The following is a 19,662-nucleotide window of genomic DNA, read 5'->3' as shown; positions in this document are numbered from 1 at the left end:
GGATACGATGGCCTTTTGCTCCGACCTCTGAACTTTCCCGAAGTACCTGCTGCCCACGTGCTGTAGGGGAGCGGGAGGAAGGTTTGCCCCCGTCCTGGAGTCTGCTCCTGGGCTTCCCCAGCGAGCAAGTGTCCAGCTGTGGGCCTGCTTGGGGGCTGGAGGGGGCGACCCAAGAGTGGGTTGGGGGAGGGCTTCCGGGACCAGGTCCTGTCTGTCCTTTGTGTGGGACATTGTGATGGGGAGATCCTGGGGCCCTTTTTAGGGGGTGTTGGCCACTCCTTTGCGTCCTGTGAATCGCAGGTGTTAGAACTGAAAGAGCCACCGCGTCACAGGAGGAAACTGACTTGTCCAAGGTCACGTGGACCTAGACCCCAGAACTTGGGTGTCTGGCCCGCACCCCTCTGCTGGCTCCATTTGAGGCCTCTCCCTTCCCCTGCTCCCTCAGGATGCTTCAGACCCTGTATGACTACTTCTGGTGGGAACGGCTGTGGCTGCCCGTGAACTTGACCTGGGCTGACATAGAAGACCGAGATGGACGAGTCTACGCCAAAGCCTCGGACCTTTACATCACACTCCCCCTGGCCTTGCTCTTCCTCATCGTGCGATACTTCTTTGAGCTGTGAGCATAGCCGCCCTCCAGGGCCCTCCCGGGCCGCCGGCCAGTCGTTGGCGCTTCACGTTTGTCTCTTGACGTTTGTCTCTTGCTAATTGGCCCTGGACCTTGGGGTTCTGACCACCCAGGTCCCTGCCTGCTGTATATTCCTCACTGAAGGCAGCATTGTCTTCCTGAGGGCGCAGCACCCCTAGGCCCTCACTTTCAATGGTTATTTGTTCTCTCCCTCCGCCCGCACGGTCACCGGCGAACACAGGCAGCTTTGTCAGCCATGGGCAGCCCGACATACAGGAGGGGGTTGCTGGGAAACTGAGGCCCAGAACAAAGTTGCCTGAGCTTGCAGTCTCTGCCCCTCCCAGCTGAGGGGCTCCCAAGAGGCTGAGGTGCTCCAGGAGCGCGGACGCCTCACCCATCTCCCCTCCCCAGTTACGTGGCCACACCGCTTGCCGCCCTCCTGAACGTAAAGGAGAAAACTCGGTTGCGGGCACCTCCCAACCCCACCTTGGAGCATTTCTACCTGACCAGTGGCAAGCACCCCAAGCAGGTATGAGCTGCAGGCCCCGTTCTGAGGGGTTCTGAGTTCTGGCAAAGAGGGGCGGGTGGGAAAGCCTGCTCTGGGGGTGAAGGCCGGAGCGGGGACCGCAGCTCCAGGTTGGACTCAGGGCGCTTCTCCCATGCCCAGGGGGACGTGGAGCTCCTGTCCCGACAGAGCGGGCTCTCCGGCCGCCAGGTAGAGCGCTGGTTCCGCCGTCGCCGCAACCAGGACCGGCCCAGTCTTCTCAAGAAGTTCCGAGAAGCCAGGTGAGGGCTGGGTAGGGGCGGCGGGGCCACCCGCTGAGTTTGGCTCTTCATGCTGCCCTGGGGCTGTCGGGAGGGACGGAGGGCGGAGCCTGCCCTCTCCCGCCTCCCTCCGAGCCATTCCCGCTTCCTCTTCCAGCTGGAGATTCACCTTTTACCTGGTGGCGTTCGTGGCCGGCATGGCCGTCATCATGGATGTGAGTGGGCCTTGCTGGGCGCCGGGGGCGTCCCCTGGCAGCGGGGTAACGGAGTTAGACCCCTCTTCTAACTGCTCATCATCTCTCTGCAGAAACCCTGGTTCTATGACTTGAAGAAAGTTTGGGAGGGGTACCCCATACAGGTGAGGCGGCCCTGGCTCTTACGGGGGGTGAGCACGAGCACAGCAGGACGGCCCCGGGCACACATGCGTGAGGGGACGGTGTCGGGCACCAGCCAGAGCCCCAGGGGCTGGAAGGCTGGGCTTGCACAGGGAGGCCTGGGTCCAGCTGCTCTGGGCCCTCACCGTGCGGTCCTCCCCCAGAGCACCATCCCTTCCCAGTACTGGTACTACATGATCGAACTTTCTTTCTACTGGTCCCTTCTCTTCAGCATCGCCTCCGATGTCAAGAGAAAGGTAGGTCGGCGGCCGCCAGGAAGCCTGGGAGCCAAGGGACGCTCCGCTGAGCAGCCTGCGCTTTGATCTCTGGGCGCTTTGGCTGGGCATGTGGGTCCTGGGGGGCTGAGGGTGGGAGCTGGAGAGCAGTGTGGTCCCTGGAGCCTGTCTTTCCCACAGGATTTCAAGGAGCAGATCATCCACCACGTGGCCACCATCATCCTCATCAGCTTCTCCTGGGTCGCCAACTACATCCGCGCGGGCACACTCATCATGGCGCTGCACGACTCCTCCGACTACCTGCTCGAGGTCGGGGCCTGCCGGCTCGCCAGTCCCCCTGCCCTTTTGGGGGGAAGGGCATGTCCCCGGGCCCACGCGGGGGGCGGTGGCGGGGAGGCCGCGCGGGCGGGTGAGCCGGAGTGACGGAAGGGCCGTCCACGCAGTCCGCCAAGATGTTCAACTACGCGGGCTGGAAAAACACCTGCAACAACATCTTCATCGTCTTCGCCGTCGTCTTCATCATCACCCGGCTGGTCATCCTGCCCTTCTGGTGAGTGTGCAGCCAGCCCGGTTACTGCTCATGAGCAGCGGGGGCGCTCGCCTCCCCCATCTGTCCTCCAGCTCCTCCCGGGTCAGCTGTCTCTGCTCCTGCCCCCCAGGATCCTGCACTGCACCATGGTGTACCCCCTGGACCTCTACCCTGCCTTCTTCGGCTACTACTTCTTCAACTCCATGCTGGGGGTGCTGCAGCTGCTGCACGTCTTCTGGGCCTACCTCATCCTGCGCATGGCCCACAAGTTCATAACTGGAAAGGTGAGGGCTGTGCCCCGCTTGGGCTTCGCCTGTGGGGGAACCCCTGCCCCCTTGCCTGGGCCAGCGGCCGGGTGCGGCAGGACAGGGTGGGCGCAGCCGCAGCTGCAGGGGAGCGCGGACATCCTCCTCTCGCCACAGCTGGTGGAGGATGAGCGCAGCGACCGGGAGGAAACCGAGAGCTCGGAGGGGGAGGAGCCTGCGGCGGGGAGCGGAGCCAAGAGCCGGGCCCTGGTCAACGGCCACCTGGTCCTTAACAACCACCATCGAAAGAAGGACTGAGCCGCCGGCCCTGCTGCCCCCAGATGACGCAGAAGGCCAAGGAACTACCCCCTTGGGGTCCCTTTAATTTCTGGGGAGAAAGCAGAAAGTGAGGAGCTGTTCTGTCCCCTGCCACTGTCACCCAGTTGCCTTTAAACCAAATCTGAGCAGCCCCAGGGTCCCCAGGGAGAGGGGACGCTGGTTGTATCCTGCTGGGGGGGATGGTCTTACCGTCCTCTTTTGAGACCCTGCCTGGGCTCTGGGGGAGGGACCACGACTCACATTCCTTACGGCTTCAGAACTTGGCCCCAGAGATTTGCCTTTGACTCCCTGGCCTCCAGGGCCAGGGTCACGCCTTACCGTCCACCTGTGGGCTGCATTCTGCCAAAGAAGGACCAAGGTTCGCCTTTTTGACCCAAGGTTTTCAGGCCAAAAACCAAAGCTGATCTGATTTTAACCTTTTTCTTCCTAAGACACAAACGAACTGAGTGTAGGGGGGTGCATAGGACCCTTACCCTACCTCTGCCAAAAAATGGGGGCCATATTGGGGCTCAGGCCATACTTTGTGTTACTTCTCTGCCAGCCTTCCCTGCAACTAAGGTCCCCGATCTTACTGCCTCCTTTCTCTGGCCTATTCCGCCAGGCTAGCTGGGTTGTAGAAAGGCACCTAGTTCTAATTTTTATTTATTATTTGGGGTTTTGGTTTTAAAGCCAGACTTCCAGCTAGCACCTGGCATTTCAGCAGAGGGACCACTTCTGACCAAAATGTACTGTTAATGTTTTTTTTTTTTAATTAAAATATATTAAAGATTAAGTAAAACATGGCAACAAGTGTTCCAGACTATTAGGAATTGAGAAGGGGGATCCACGAAATAAACTAAGACCGTCTCCTCATGCCATCCTCAGCTCTGTAACATTTTTTGTAAATTTCATATGGCAAAAAGGAAAAGCAGAGAAGGTATGAGAGCAACGATGGTGGCCCGATGGGAAGAAGGGGGGCGTGTCTCTCGCTGGAAGACTCGGAATTGGGAGTATGGGGGCTGAGGGAGAGAAATGGAATCACAATCTCGGTTGGAGTAAGGTGTTAAAGACTTGCAAGAAACAATACAAACCAGCGATGGCAACACAGCCCTCGTGCCAGGGATAGAATCTGTCAGACGCATGAACACTTGAGCAGACGGAGGCTGGGCGCGAAGAGGGACTCAGGCCCGGGTCAGAGCGGAAGCCTCTGCTGCCCCTTGGCCTGGGCGGTGGAGGAGGGGCCCTGCCTGCTAGCACCACATTGGAAGGAGTCTCCTCATCGAGAACCCCCGCTGTCAGGAGCTGGGGGAGTAGCTAGACTAGAGACTTGGGGTCAGAGTTCAACAGCCAGGAAGACCCAGTTCCTGAGGAGAGAACAGTTCAGGTGGACGCGGAGGCGCGGGGCCTAGAGAAGACGCCCTCTGCACTCGATGGCCCCGCAGCAACAGAGCAGCTCCTTGCCCTCCACGCTGCCCACCTCGTAGTTGTAGTCCCATGTGAGCTCCGTGCCAGCCCGGATTCTCCTGAAGGGGGAAGAGCGGGACGTGAGGACAGCAGATGACCCGGCTCCCGGGGCCGCATGGAGGCCCACCCTCAGAATTCCCACGGGTCCTTCCCACCCTGGGCTGCTGCTCCCACCCACCCAAACCCTTTCCCAACGCCCTCTCACTTGCTGGCAAAGAAGGCCACCCAGGGGAAGCGGAGGTCGTGCGTGTCCACAAAGACATTCTGGACGAACAGGTTGGGGCTGCAACTGTGCTGCAGGTGTAAGGACAAGACCGGGTGAAAACCAGGGAAACAGAATCCGGCTTTGTGGGGTGAGGGCGGGAAGAAAACAAGGCCACTTGATCCTTCCCATCACAGGGAGGTTTTAAAAGCTGCCTCTGTAAGGGCCTTCGCGATCAGGAATTAGTGAGCAAAGAAAGAGGCAGAAACCGGAGGACCAGAGGCGAGGGGGGGGCGGGGGGCTCACGTTGAGGTAGCGGCCCAGGTTGCCTTCGAGCTTGGCGTCGATGATGTAGCAAGACTCCTCGCCGTCGTAGAACTGGCGCGTGTTCTTGCGCACGGGCGCGCTCTCCCCCTTTTCCGCGGACGCCATGTTGGTTGACTTAATGGCAATCCCGTGGGTCGACTTCAGCGCGAAGCCTCGGGTTGACTTCACGGCCACCTGGCGCTTTGCTGGGCCTGGCCAGGAAGGAGAAACGGGTCAGGCCCCGTCCTCCAGACTGGACTTGGTCCCTCAGGTTTCCTCCCACCCAGGGCAGCTCAGGGACGCCGACCAGCTGGGGTTCGGCCAGATACCACCCCAGGTGGCTGCTTGTTCGCACAAGCTGAGACTGAGGATTCGAGACGGGAACTGGGCGAAGAAAAAGGAAGCGGGAGGAGAGGAGGAAGAGCGCGCACGCCGTGGCTGCGAGTCAGGGCATCTGAGGCGATGCTGCGAGTCTTAAGGGCCGGGCTTTCCCCTTCCCGAGCTTCCTCGTCCCCAGCTTTCCTACGGTTCCTTCCTACCACCCACAAGAGCCTCCCAGCCTACCAGACATGTTCTTCTTGTCCTCAAAGTCATCCCCCTCGGAGCCGGAGGAGATGGTCTGGATGTCATCGCTGTCCGCCGCGGCGGCGGAGGCCTGGCCAGCAGTGGGCTTGCGGCTGGTCCCGCTTTCCCCCTCGCTCTCGGTGCTGCTCGACAGCGTCAGGACATCCTGGGGGGCAGACGGCGAGGGAGGGGGTGTGTAAGTGGAGAGGGCCTCCGTGTCCCTGCCCTTTTACCCGCCGTCAGGCAGGAGGGGCGAGACTATCGCGCGAGAAGAGGTGCTGAAGGACAGTGAGGCGGGCGAGACCAAAGCAGCGAGACAGGAGAGATGGGACGAGGCGCAAACGTTGTCACTTGGACTCTCGTGAAACAGAGAGGTGGGCGAGGGCTCGAGGGGTGGCCACGTACATCAGGGTTGGCGTGAGCGGAGGCCAGCAGTCTTCGGCTCTGGTGCATGCTGGTCTTACTGGGTGGGCGGCGGAGTCCTTCAGTCTTCGCAGGGGAAGGATTGTAACCATAATTTCGGGAGCTTTCAGGAACACTGCTGGAGGGGAAGGATGTGGGGGTCAGGAGACTTTCTCGGGCTCCTTCTGAAGGCTTGGGGGGAGCAGACTTAGGTAAACAAGACACTTAAGGCCTCCCTGGTGGCGCAGCAGGTTGAGCACAGTGCTGTGAAGCTGTCCGCAGCCTCTGCAGCACAAGTTCGATTCCTGGCTGGCCAGGGAGATTCCCACATGGCAGGGCAGACCTCCCGTCTCGCCGCTGCTCCCCTCAGCAGTGTCTGGGCTGTCTGCCTGTTCTGCTCCCAGCTCTGGTGAATTCTCTCACCCTCCCGCGCCTCTGGCCTGTACCCAGTTTTTGTATTTAAAAAAAAAAAAACAAAAAACTTACAACCCCCCCCCCCCCCCAAAAAAAAAAACGACAGACACTTACAGTGACAGCTTGTTCCGGTCATCTGGGTCCTGGAAAAAAAGTGAAGGGTTAAATGTTTTCGGGGTCCTCGGTAACAAATCCGACAATTAAGAGTTCATCTCCAGGGACCTCCATGGACATCAGTGAGAGGTGTTCTAGGTGTGCTGTGTGTGGAGAACTTACCCTGCAACCTGAAAGCAACAATCCCATTCTCACCAGTAATCCCCTGAAGGGGCCGTGATGCTGCCGTGAGGGGGCGCATGTGGCGTGTTCATGGCAGCCATGGGCAGAACCTCACAAGGACAAGGAGCCTCTAACACGGGACGTTTCAACAACATTAAAAATATATTTAAAATCGATTCTTGGCTTCTCTAACAGAACGATGTAGAAAACTCGAAACAGTACTCAATGAAAACACTCAAAAGCCTTTCACAATTGGAGTAATCGAGAAACCCTCCACCCCACAAGCAGGCTGCTTTCAAAATAATTTGGCTCTTTAAACACACAGGGTGTGCTGGGCCAAGGGGCGGATGCGCGGGCCAGGCCGCCGTGGGAGCAGACCACGGCACCCGAGCGTCACGAAAGCCACTGCTCACCTCTTTCTTGGCTGGCTTGATGTCAGCCTCGTCCTTGATGCCCACACCCGAGGTGGAAGCCTTTTCGGCCTCCCCTCGGCCGCCCCCGGAGCGGCCCTCCCCACCCTCGCTGGTCTTGAAGGAAGAGCGGCTGTCGGAGTCGGCAAAGCCACCCTCACTGACGCTGTTGCAGCTCAGCCACGAGGCCACCTTGTTCTTAGGAGTCTCTTCAGAGGAAGGTGGATTGCAGCCGCCTCCAGGGGCTGATGGAGGGACGGGTGTGTGGGGGGGTCCGAGGTCTGGGGGGCGGGAGTCCTTGGAGGCCGTCTCAGAGAGCCCGTTCTCCTTCTGGCCCCGCGTCTGCCGCCGGGTGGCGTAGCTGCGCCACACGGAGCTGGTGCTGAAGTCCTCGTCCTTACAGAAGTTATCATCGGAGCTGTCATCGTTGGACTCCTCGGCGTCCTCCGTGCCACTGTTGCCGTCTTCCTGGTCCTTCAAGTCTACACCGCTGCTGTCAGAGGAACAGGGGGCGTCGCTTTCGTAGCCTTCCTTGAAGTTCTCCACACTCTCGATGTGGTCCAGATTGGCAAAGTACTCATCACCCATCTCCAGGCCTTCTTTGTCAGCAAAGTCATCTGTCAGGATTTTGCCTGGGAATGAAAATTAAATACCCTCTAGGGATGTGAAGCATTTTAGAAAGAATAAGGGTCATTTCTTCAACACCCCGTCCACCAGCAGAGTTGAAATGCTTCTCCCTGGCCTACACACCTCCTCCTCAGTGCCCTGAGAACAGGACGCTGACGGAAGCTTTTAGTCCCGGCCTTTCTGCCCTCCCGCCCCTCCCCTTGACTCTGTTTACCGGAAGAGTCATCAGCCACGCAAGAGAGCCCTGGTGCAGTGACACAGGATTAAATCGACATACTGGACACTGTCCTATCATCTCTTCCCCGAAACAGCCTCATGTCCGGCTGCACCCGCCCCTTCTTGTTCCTGCCCCTGTGAAGCACTGATGTCCCTCCCTGGGGCCTCACTAGTTGTGTCATTTACGGAAGAAAATTCTGGCTGCCTCTTGCTCCTATGGCGAGCACTTCATACTTAGGGTCAACGCTCTCCTTCGCAGTCCTTTCACGTCATCACTGACCTGCGTAGATACAGACGAAGGATCCCTTGGCAATGTCATCCAGGCAGCGGATGCCCCAGCCCTTGTTCTGTGTCTTGAACAGCTGGAGCCGAACCTGCAGTCCGTGTTGAACCAACCGGTTGGTGCACATGCTGGGGTCACATTTGCAGCGCTTGTTACACTCATAGACTCTGGGAGGAGGTTAGAGCACAGTCAGCCACGACCGCACACGTCCACTCGGCGCACAGAACTGCGGTGGTTCTTCCGGTACCACCTGTTAGGTAGTGACCTACATGTGAAGATTTACTCACCTGTCTAAGCTTTGATTCATCTGGGAACACAGCCCAAGGAAATAATTCAGGGGGAGGCAGAGTAATTTATACAGGTGTCTACAGTGCCACAGTTACTAACAGTAAATACCAGAACACCTAACACCCAAAGAGAAGCCAAGGAAGCGAAGAGGTAAATACAGGTATTAAAGTAAGTACACAGGCCACATGCTCACTTGCAGAAATACATGCAAAAATTAAAACATTGTGCGAAAAACTGAAGCCAATACAACAGGTGCTGAAAGGGCGCAGAGTCGGGAGGAAAGTGTACTGGAGCTCAGGGTACTCTTTTATTGGTAAAATTGGTCTTCATTTCTTTTTGGAGGGTATAGCAATGCACCATTTCTTACAGATTCTCACAAAAATGAAAATAGCACCCCAAAAGGAAACCCCACAGCCAGCCTCCACTGGCAGAACTGTGGGCACAGGCGGCGGGAAGTGTAGGAGTCTTGGCTCACGTGGGTCAGCAGGAAGGCAAGAGAAGGAAACTAACCTACAAGTGGCTGATGTTGCCTTAAGGAGGCTGCAAAGAACAGGGGTCCCTGAAGACCCAGCTACCCCTTCTAGAATGTTCCATGAAGCGCCTTTCCAAAGATCTTAAGCAGGCTCTCAGGCTTTGAGGACTCTGTGCTATGCCTGCCTTAGGAGTGAGCCTGTCAAGGGACACTCATAGCTGGGCCGATGAGGCAGTGCTGCCTGGGCCCGGTGTTCTGCTTCTAGTCCCCGGGAGCATTGATATGGAATGTGCTTTTACATAACTATGCAGAGATAGAAAATATAAAATCTGAGGGCCTGGGGGAAAAGGTGGAAGATGTTCTGAACCAGGGCGGTCTGGTTCTGGCGGAGATGCCAGAACCAGGGCGGTCTGCTCAGGCCGACCTTAGCCCCTTTTGGCCCCATGGGCGTCCTGCTTCTCCTTGGTTTTCTCTCCTGGGTCGTCTTTCCCAGCTTCTGCGCTGCCTCTCTCGGCTGTTCCGAAGTTGGAACAGTTCTTGCAGCCACTGTCTCCCTCTCATCAGTCAGGAGGGTCTTCCTCACAGGCCACTGGCTGGTCAGAGGACACAGGCTGAAACGCGTTCATCAGGGTCACCTCTGTCCTCGCCTCCACACTTCCCGGGGGCGGCCCCCTCAGAAGTCGCCTGCATCGGGACCCCAGGTGCATGAGGCAGGATTCTCAGGCTCTCACACAGGCGCCGCGTGGTCTGCTCCAGGCACTCGCCAGTGCCCTGGTTAGTTACACGGGGCGGGCTGATGTGAAGTTTGAAACCTGGTCCAAAGCATGCAAAACAGCCGTGTGTGGAAGCTCCTTGGGGCTCCGTGTCCGGGGCCGACACTGTTCCCACGCCCAGCGTTGGGCAACAGTACAGATGGCGGCGCCTCCACCAGCGCCAGCACGGGCAGGCTGAGGCTCTTCACGGACGCACACACCCAGCATGCCCTTTACGTCAGGCCGAAGCAGCCTAACCAACCCCAGGGAGTCAGTCGCAGTGTTGTGATGGCCTCAGGCTGGAATGTCGCCATCTCCATGTACATGACTGGCTTGAAAAAGGCCTTTCATCAATATGACAGTTAACAGCACGATGTGTGCCTTCAGCAGTCCCAGTGTCAGCAGGTCCCCGAGTTCCCGGGGCGTGCTCTACATGTTTACGAAAGGGACATGGTCATGGCCTGGTCTGGGGTAGAGAAGGCCTCTCCCATGCCATCGCCACAGCTAGTATGTTGATACACAGCGTCCCCTGGGGACAACGAGCAGTTCCAGGAGAGCCAGGACGGTCTGGCTGATGTAAGGACTCTGTGGCACCGTGAGGCCTGTGCCCAGTCACAGCGATGTCCTTCACCTGCCTGTTAAGTCTTCCGGTTCTTGCCACAGAGCTACTGGGAGGTAACTGACAACCCAAACAGGCCAGCAAGCCCTGGACCATCCTCACCGAAGCGCTCACCTGTTGGCTGCAGGCAGGCGTGTGACTGGGCGGGTGGCGCACACCGCTTTCACGTGGTTACCACTTGGGCATCTTTGTAACAGCAACAGATTTCTATGGTTCTGTCGAGACGGCACTTAACTGTGGTAGTCAACTGTGAGTCATGCGGATCTGAGGAGGCTTCGCCTGGTGGCCTTGTCCCTAACAGTTAATTCCCATAATCCTCATCATGGAAGTAACAGACCCTCCTCTGGGAGCCGAGTCTGTGCCATCTCGCGCACCTCAGGTTTCAGGTTTTTTAAATCAGTGAATGTTGGCCTCCCTTATGGCACAAGGGGTTAAGCACCGCACTATGAAGCAATCCACAGCCTCTGCAGCATGAATTCAATCCCTGGCCAGCCAGGAAGCAACCCACATGGCATGGCAGACCTCTCCTGTCTGCCCGCTGCTCCCCTCCGCAGTGTATTTCAGTCAGTCTGCCTGTTCTGCTCCCCACTCTGTCTCTGGTGAATCCTCTCACCCCTCCTACCCCCGCATCTCTGGCCTGTACCCCAGCTCTTGTATGCATAAGTAAATCTTTAAAAAAAAAAAAAATCAGTGAACATTTATCAAATTCCCGGTGCTGTGCCAGACACCAGGGACACAGTGAAAAGGGTCCTCCTCTTACTCTCTAGGAGTTTAACGTTTTATCTATTTTGAGAATTTAACGGCTATTTTTAAAATAAACTATTAAAGTTGATCAGAGCTCTAGCAAATATGAGCATTAAAAGAAAACAAGAGTTACGCCAAGAAACAAATCTTTTCGGGTACCCTGGCTTCAGGCTCTATCTGCTTTGCTCAGTGCTGGAATTTCACGCATTTTCTTGGCATGTAAATGCAAGGGAAGTATTTGCTGCTGGAAAGAGGACGACAGTGCACTCGGTGGCTGATGATGTTAGTAATGTCCCTCTGGACAAAGCGGAGTGCAGCGGTTATTTGCTGAATATACACTTTGGTTCTGGGTTATGTAAACGGTACATTTTCTTATTCTAGCCTCCAGCCAAGCCTGGAAGGCCACTTTCAAACTTTAAGAAAGCCATGAAAGCACAGCATGTCCAGGGAAAAGCAGGCGACACCCAGCTCTCCAGGAACACTCACACATGAGCTTCCTATGGAGTCAGCACCATCTTCGGGCCCTTAAATGTTTACTAGATCCCTGAAAGCCCCCTGGGGATGGGCCGGCGAGGAATACTCATATCCTCTGAGAAAACATGATCAGCTTGGAAGGGACAGGGACAGAATTTGACCTCAGGTCTAACCATGACCACACAAAACCTTCAGAGAGGCGACACCACGCAGCTCTCATCCACACACAGTCTGCTGGAGTGGCTGCTGTGTGCCACACTCCTGCGTAACGTAGCTTTTGCTCATCTGATGGCGAGCAAGACAGACAAGATCCCCGCCCTCGTGGAGCTTACGGTCTAATGGGGAAGTGAAGGAAACAAGTCAGTAAACGCATGACAGCCGTCACAGGCTCCCTAAGGGCAGCAACAGGCGCAGTGAGTGAGGACTAAAGGGGTGAAAATGGCTGAGTTTCGGAGTGACGGGGAAGGTTTCTTGGAGGAGGCGGGCCTGAACCCAAGAAGCCAAGGTTCGAGAAGACCACGAAGCAAAGACCAGCTGAAAGAAGCCAGCACCTGGAGGGGGGCGGCAGCCCCGGAGCAGGTCCAGAGCTGAAGAACATCGGCGCGGGAACAGCGGCGCAGGGAGACCGGAAGGGCGCGGACAGCGCAGCGTCCCGCCACCCGGAGTGGGTGGTTAGCAGACGACCCAAAGGTCAGCGGGGAGCTATTTGAAAATATTCTCGTGAAACATTTCGACTGCAAAAAGTTGTAAGAAACATTCACGTAGCTACTCAGAAACACCAAATCTGAATGTTCCAAGATTCAAATTTCTTGTTTGCATTAAAGCAAAAACGACAGTGACACAACCTAAGCTAGTGCTGTCTTTCCTTTGCTTCATTTCCAACGTGGATTCAGCTCCAATTCATTCCCTGATTTTCCCAGTCGCCTCAATCTCCTCTGAAGAGACTGAAAAACCCACAAAAACAAAGACAATCAAACCCATGAGGTTTCTACTGACCCTGTGCTCCTGAAGAAGCCGCTCCCGCAGGCAGACCCAGCTCCCGGGCTGGCCTCTGAGCGCCGCCCTGCGCCTCGCTGCTGTCTTGGATCCCCCTGGTCCTCGCTCCCTGATCAGTAAACCTTCCTCTCTCGGCTTTTTCTCTCGTTTTGGGTAAACATCTCCAGTAACTTACTGAGAAGGGAGTAATGGAACATTCGGATGTGTTTTATGTCTAAACTACGCATTAGTCTACTCGAACACTTACCCTCGGGTTTATGTGGGTTTAGAACTCCAGGTTAGAAACAGTTTCCCCTCGCGATTCTGGATCGATTCCTCCATTGCCATCACACATCCAAGGTTATGGTGAGAAGGCCAGGGTATTTATGGTGAGAAGGCCAGGGTCTGTTTCTCTTCTCTAGCAGCTTTCAGGATTTTGTCTTTTCGGTGTCCGTGGACACAATGGTTACATTTTATCACCAGATACTTTAGTGGGGATCTGTTTTCTTTCTTTTTTTTTTTTTTTTTAATATATTATCAGTTCCATAGTATCAGTGTTTCTTTATTTATTTTTAAATAGAGGCATGTTTTATTTATTTATTTGTTTGTTTGTTTGTTTATACATGCACTGGGTACAGTCAGAAGCGCGGGAGGGTGAGAGAATTCACCAGAGCCAGAGCAGGGAGCAGAGCAGGCAGAAGGACCGAAGTACACTGCTGAGGGGAGCAGCGGGCGGCAGAAGAGGTCTGCATGCCATGCGGGACCCTGGCCGGGGAGCAGCCGGGGATCGAACCCACGCGGCAGAGGCCCCGGGCAGCTTCGCAACCCAGCGCTCAACCGCTGCGCCACCAGGGAAGCCCAGTGGGGATCTGTTTTCACCTGTTATGTGGGACCTGAGCGACCCTTGCAATCTGGAAACACAGATGCTTCAAGCACCAGGGAATTTCTGAGTTATCTAACTGTACTTTTCGCCTCCCTCCTCTGCTTCCTCTGCTAATCACCATGTGTTAATTATGAACAATGAACTTACTCACATTTTCATAGAAACCAATTTACCGTGTCGCGTGTCACTCTCGTTCCGTCCTCCTCTCGCCCGACCCTGTCCCCGTCAATCTCACATGCTGGCCCCAAAACCTCAGCTCAAGCTCTAAACGTTGGAAACCTGGGGTTCACGTCCATGCCCCTTTCTCTCCTCTATCAGTAGTCTCTAGGGGAGACAGGCTTTTACTACCCGCGCTCATGAGTCCCAGTTCTTTATGTCCAACCTTGCACTCCTCTCCAGAAACCTCACTGTTCTCTTGGCAGCTCTGCATGGACTGCCTCAGAGCATCTCAAATTTAAAGAGGCTGAGAATTTTACTCAGACCTACAGCTCCTCTGGTATTTCACTTCAACAACTTCCACTAAATTGCAAGTGTAAAATTTACAAGCTGTCCTTGATTTTGCTCCCCACACTCCACAATCTACCATGTTCTGTAGCTCCACCGCCAAATGCAGCCCCCCTGTATTCTTTTATCCCCACTGCTCCCTCCATTCTCCCGCAAGCCCGAGAATGCGCCAGCTCTCATCCATTTATGTTCCTGTAATTATCTACTAATTGGCCTTCTAAATTTGACTTTTGCTGACCCGAGGGCCTGTTGTCCCTACAGAAGCTAAAGTAGCTCCAAAAGGCAGATCATAAGTCCTTTAACTGTCAACATTCTCTAGCAGCTTAGCACACCATACATTTGATTCTAATTTTTATTTTCATTAACAGAGTCTTACATCATCAGACCCCTGCCTATTCCTCCTCTCTGAATACCTCTCACTTGCCAGACTAAAACCAAAATCTGTTAGGATATATGCACATCATTTACATACCTGTAAAATTAAGATAATCTATTCATACAAAAGAAAATTGCTAGATTTTCTCTTTTCATTTCAGGAAAGCCCAAGGAAGAAGCATGTGCTAGAAACTAGTAAATAAGATTAAATTGCTAAACATGACCAGTTCAGCTTTTCAATGTTTGCTTCCAATTTTCAGAATTCGGATGGCTCCTCAGAGCAAAGGGAAACAGAGCATGCCCGCGGGTCTCCGGTGCTCCACCTCCCCCGGTGACTTACCCTGTGGGCAGACACTCCTCCAGTCTCTTGTACTGGTAGCCAGAGTTAGGGTTAACCTGGCCACCTGGTGTGCAGGCCGTCGCCTGGACAGTCAGCTGGTGGCAGGCACACTTGGACCTGCGTGAGAGAGGAGGGGGACAGCTAGAGTTGGGAGGCTTCTGGCAGCGGCGAGAAGCACTAACGAAAAGGGTGAGAAAAGGCAGTGCAATCTTTTTCTCCTCTCATGCAACGAGAAAGGAAAAGACATCGAGTAAGAACATGACAGGGACAGAATGAGGTAGACAGAGGATGCAAGTGGCACCTGAAAGCATAGCAGAGGGAAGCAAAGGAGAAGGATGCTCGGAGAGAAGGAAACAGGCAACACGGGCACAGCCCCGCAGGGCGGCCAGAGCCGACCCGGGCCGCTCCATCTCCCGGCTTTCACGGCAGCTGGAAGGCAGGAGCTCCGGGTGAGGTGGGAGGAGAAGGGGGAGGGTGAAGGAGGAAAGGTGTGCAGACAGAAGGCAAATGAGGAGGAAAGAAAGGCAACCATAATAACCTCGGCTGTACGGTTAGCAATTCCAACTCACTTGTCCCGGCATCCATCCTTGCAGTCACAGCCAACCAGAAATTCAGGGCCCGTGTTAATGAAAACACCCTTGCCCGGGATTCGCTCCTTGCTATAGGCCACCTGGGGTGGAGGGGTTGTGTCAATTTCATTGACACAGGATAAGGGAACATCTTCCTTTCCACAGGTGATGTCCAAAATGTAGTAAAAAGGCTTATAGGGCTGAAACTTCCGGTCCACAAGAACATATGGATCCAAACAGAACATCTCCAGGAAAAGGAAGTCACAGCCAGTCTCAAAAAGGTAACGTTCGATCTCCTGCATTGTCCGAAGGCAGAGGCCACAGGGCGTCTTATAGATAACGTGAAAGCCCATCTTTCGGTTAACTCGGCGCCGCGCTGTCATCCGCCGGAAGTCGTACAGCAGCGGCACCAGCAAAGGGTTTTTGCCGCGGTACTGATCATTTCTCATCGGCCTGATCCGAGACAGACAAGTATAGCTGCAGACATGAGGTAAGTAGAAAAGCTTTTCCATGGGTGCTCGGTAGGAGGGCTCTGCTGGCGCCCTCTCCAGCATGCCATGGAAGGCTGGGGGGGCTGGGGGGGCTTGAGGGACTTGGGGGGCCGGAGGTGCTGGGGGTGCTGTGGCTGAAGTTGTTGAGCCTACAGGTGACCTGCAGATGAGATGCAAGATGTCAGATGAGAAGGCAACTGGATTTCTGTCATGTAACTACCCTTTCAGCTGGCCAAGCCTCTTCTCGAATCTGTCAAATAGCTGCATGTGCTCTTGAAGCTAATGTAACGCAAGAATGTTAGATCTTCCCCTGCCTTACCAAACTTGGACAATTAAATGCCTTGGTTACTCTGCATCGACTGATATTATCTCCTTTTTCCCACAATGCGCTTTTTCCAAAAGTTTTTTGCCTGTGAATTATGGAAATGAGTCTACTAACACTTTTTATCCTTCTACATGTCCTACAAATGCCCTCACTAAGTCCCACAATTCAAGGAAAGAGGATGCAGTGTTTCTTCTCCATTGTACCAATGATGACACCACATTCCATGAGCAGTTTTAACAAATGACCTTCTGGCAATTTCTTATTTCTAGGTATCGGTCTCTTATTCAATTATTTCTATGTTCTCTTTTTTGCAAACTTCCAAGGTCCATTCTTTGCAAGTTCCAAGCTCCTTACCACCATAGCCATAACTAAGTCCCTTGGAGCCAACCCCCGCGGAGCGCCTGGGATTTTCTCACCGATACGCCTGGTTGACCACAGGCTTCCCACCAGGGACACTTTCACTGAGTGCAGGGGACGTAGGGGAGGAGTGACCAGAGCCCACGGATCCTGGCCGGAAGGATGTGCTCTTTTTGGCCACCTGCTTCCGTGACTGGGCAAGCTGGCTTTCCAAGCTCCTGTGAGATGAGAGATCCTATAGTAAGGGATAAAGAAAATACAACACAAAAGGAAACTGGCAAAAAGAAGAAATAGCACTCACTCATTGTCACCTGCCTGGGGTGACAGAGGAGGGGCAGGTGGGGTAGGCTGGGTGGGTGGGACGGGTGGGGCTGTGGGCTGGGGGGGCTCCATAGGCTTGAACTGGGTTCCAGTACTTGTCAGATCCTGGGTATACTGGACCACAGGCCCTTTGCTCCTCACAGCACCTATAGGAAAAAGGAAATTGGCCGGAAGATGACAGTTGTATCGCTTATAGTCACATGATCCTCAATTTATATGTTATAATTATGTATTACAAAAAAGCAGCAGTGAAAACATTTTGAGCAAGTACTAAGATGACAATCACCATCATTCATGCCAATGAGTGTGAATACTGGAATACACTGGCTTTGATTTTAATAAGACTTTAACTTCTTGCCTCAAATGACTTAAGAATTATGGTAGACTTTGGTGCAAATTTACAAAAATGGGTTCTTTGATCAGCTCACATAGTTAGGAAAAAAAATCAGCCAGAATCTCTGCTAGAAACATTTAAAAAGAAAAACAGATTGGGCTTTTGAAAAAAGTGATCACAGCTACCACAGAAAGCTGGCAATCCTCACGAGGATAAGAGAGGTGACTACTACAATCACTCCCCCTACCCTGAGCCAGCTGTTTTCAGATTTTTATGTGTTTAGAACCAATGAGAACTTTCGCACGTGGAGTCAGCACCACGACTCTATCACCACCTCTGCCAACAACTCAGGGCACGCGTCCTGTTTCCAGTGAGTCCTGGCAACAATGGACAGCCGCGTGTTTAATCTCCTTTGCTGGTTGCCCATGTCTTCCCTCCCCAGGGCATCTGTCAGAACATACCCATATTTGGACGCGTCCTGAGCTGTCCCCCTTGCTTCTTCTCCAGGGCAGAGGCTGAAGACGTCTTCATGCTGAACATGGGTTCCAGCCGGGTAGAGCCCCGATAGATCCACTCACACCTCTTGTCATCCTGGGGGGTTGGGAGGGAGGGAGAGTGGGGACAGATGGGTCACAGGCTAGGCTCTAGCTCGCCTTCATGTGTCTCCTCGGGACACGTCGCCCTGATTTCCCCAGCTGGTCAGTAAGCTGATGTGCCTGGCTCCGGGACAGGTATTGGGAATATAAAGGAGAAAACACATATTCTTTTTTGGCTTTTTTTTAAAAAGGAGATAATTTCTTTTTTTTTTTTTTTTTAAGATTGATTGATTTATTTATACAAGCACTGGGTACAGTCAGAAGAGCGGGAGGGTGAGAGAATTCACCAGAGCCAGAGCAGGGAGCAGAGCAGGCAGAAAGACCAAAGTACACTGCTGAGGGGAGTAGCGGGCGGCAGGAGAGGTCTGCACGCCATGCGGGACCCTCCTCCGGTGGCCGGGGAGCAGCCGGGGATCGAACTTGGTGCTGAAGAGGCTGCGGGGAGCTTCGCAACCCAGCGCTCTACCGCTGCGCCACCGGGGAGGCCCAGAAAACACATATTCTTTAAGAAATCCCAGAAAAGACCAACGTTTACACGGAGTGTAAGAAGTGTGAAAAGGATCACAAGACTTAGGCACAAAGGGCTGAGGTAGCTCAGAGAAGAAACAATTCTGATAAGAGGATGGGAAGGGAGAAAAGGGCAGGCACAGAAGCTCTAACAGCGAAACTGGGCCATGAAACATCAAGGCCTCTGATTCCTCGGTCCCACTCCTTGTCCCATCACACTAGCCAAGCCCTGACCTGGACAGACAGCAGGGGCTGCCTTCTCCGTGCCCATGTGCGGTGTGAGTACGTCCCCAGAGAAGAGAAACCAACCATGCAGATCAGTGTCACGAGTAAGCCCAGGAATTTTATTTTTAACACTCACTATGAAACAAAAAAGTAAAACCTGCCCCGTACACCTAGAACAGACAGCGGGATAAGAAAGAGTAAAGCCACGAAGCAGCCACAACGTCATCCTCATTCTGCCTCCTCCTCCCCACCACCCACCCGAGGGCTGCCTCTGCCGTGCCAGCGGAGAGCCATACCAGGAAGAGGATCCTGACGAGGCTGCCGTCCACCTCCTCGACGCGGGACTTCCACCACGTGCCCTCCCACTCGGTCTTGATGAGCTGGCCGCTCTTGAGCAGCACCATGGGGCGGTTGGGGTAGGCGGTGATGTACTCCTCGATGAAGTCTCGGCAGGAGATATCCTCTATGTCCTCCCAGGTCTTCTTCACTGTCCCAAGGAAGAAGGGGGGCTGAGGGAGGGCAGGCAGGGCGCGTCCTCACAGGGAAAAGGGGATGGCAAGGACACATAGGTATTTTTCAAGTTGGGAGGAAGAGAAAAAGCAAACTCAAAATCACAACCTGAGGGCTGCAGAGCCAAGACCCCCTACGGTACTGGCCCTGATGAGTAAATGCACACACAGCAAGTAAATTCTGGAACAGCAACACACAAGTAAAGGTGAGCCACTCATCTCATGAAGAGATGTTTCTCCTTGGAAAAATTCAAGTGGAAATTCTGCTAATTTGATGCGATTTAGAGGCAAAAAAAAAAAAAAAAAAATTGAAGCAGCAACAGATCATTGGTTTTAAAAAGTTATCCTCCTTCTTATTGTCTATTAGGCCTTAGGCATCCTGAAGACCTTTACTGCCATATCATGAAGAAATTATGTTCATAGATTCTTCTGCAATTGAAAACAGCCGCTTCTGTAGGAAACTGTCCTGAAGCCAAAGCTATAAGTACAGAGAACACCATGACCTCCAACTAACACGGTTTCTATAGGAAGCACCGTGCAGACCACAGATTTACACAAACGCTTGATGAAACATGAGACGAGGAAATGAGTATGGATGAAAAGCAAGCCTAAATCACTGAGAAATGACATAACACACCCATGGTATGACTGACCCAACACCAATTATGATCGTCTAGGGCTTCACTCTTTGGCTACGAAGACTCAGCAATAGGAAGAAAGAAAAAAAAAAAAAAAAACACTAT

At 53.9% G+C, this 19,662-nt stretch overlaps 2 protein-coding genes across 8 annotated transcripts in view; one reads left to right on the top strand and one right to left on the bottom strand.

Annotated features, from left to right (window-relative positions):
* Positions 1-446: 446 nt before the first annotated feature.
* CERS2 (ceramide synthase 2) lies at positions 447-3,095 on the top strand (the record flags this gene model as incomplete). The annotated part of the gene is made up of 10 exons (XM_084243982.1): positions 447-619; positions 1,040-1,157; positions 1,296-1,414; positions 1,551-1,608; positions 1,701-1,751; positions 1,932-2,024; positions 2,184-2,312; positions 2,447-2,553; positions 2,663-2,816; positions 2,955-3,095. The coding sequence occupies 10 exons, from the start codon at positions 447-449 to the stop codon at positions 3,093-3,095; spliced, it is 1,143 nt and encodes a 380-aa protein (XP_084100108.1).
* A 1,405-nt stretch (positions 3,096-4,500) lies between these two features.
* SETDB1 (SET domain bifurcated histone lysine methyltransferase 1) overlaps positions 4,501-19,662 on the bottom strand; it is a gene marked incomplete at both ends in the record, with an annotated part of 29,019 nt that continues 13,857 nt past the window's right edge. For 2 of the 7 annotated variants that reach the window (XM_084243794.1, XM_084243796.1), the window contains 14 exons: positions 4,501-4,618; positions 4,765-4,853; positions 5,068-5,279; positions 5,632-5,797; positions 6,037-6,169; positions 6,562-6,590; positions 7,137-7,765; positions 8,257-8,426; positions 14,686-14,802; positions 15,255-15,905; positions 16,487-16,645; positions 16,729-16,894; positions 17,544-17,673; positions 18,707-18,897. In XM_084243794.1, the coding sequence (XP_084099920.1) occupies positions 4,501-4,618; positions 4,765-4,853; positions 5,068-5,279; positions 5,632-5,797; positions 6,037-6,169; positions 6,562-6,590; positions 7,137-7,765; positions 8,257-8,426; positions 14,686-14,802; positions 15,255-15,905; positions 16,487-16,645; positions 16,729-16,894; positions 17,544-17,673; positions 18,707-18,897 (2,960 nt within the window). Of the gene's footprint in view, positions 4,619-4,764; positions 4,854-5,067; positions 5,280-5,631; positions 5,798-6,036; positions 6,170-6,561; positions 6,591-7,136; positions 7,766-8,256; positions 8,427-14,685; positions 14,803-15,254; positions 15,951-16,486; positions 16,646-16,728; positions 16,895-17,543; positions 17,674-18,706; positions 18,898-19,662 lie in introns of all 7 variants that reach the window. The other 5 variants (XM_084243795.1, XM_084243797.1, XM_084243793.1 and 2 more) reach the window with 4 other exon arrangements.

This window comes from Talpa europaea (assembly GCF_964194135.1).
Source record: "Talpa europaea genome assembly, chromosome: 9".
Taxonomy (NCBI): Eukaryota; Metazoa; Chordata; class Mammalia; order Eulipotyphla; family Talpidae; genus Talpa; species Talpa europaea.
Note: the sequence above shows the minus strand (reverse complement) of the source record. Positions and strands in the feature narration are given on the sequence as shown.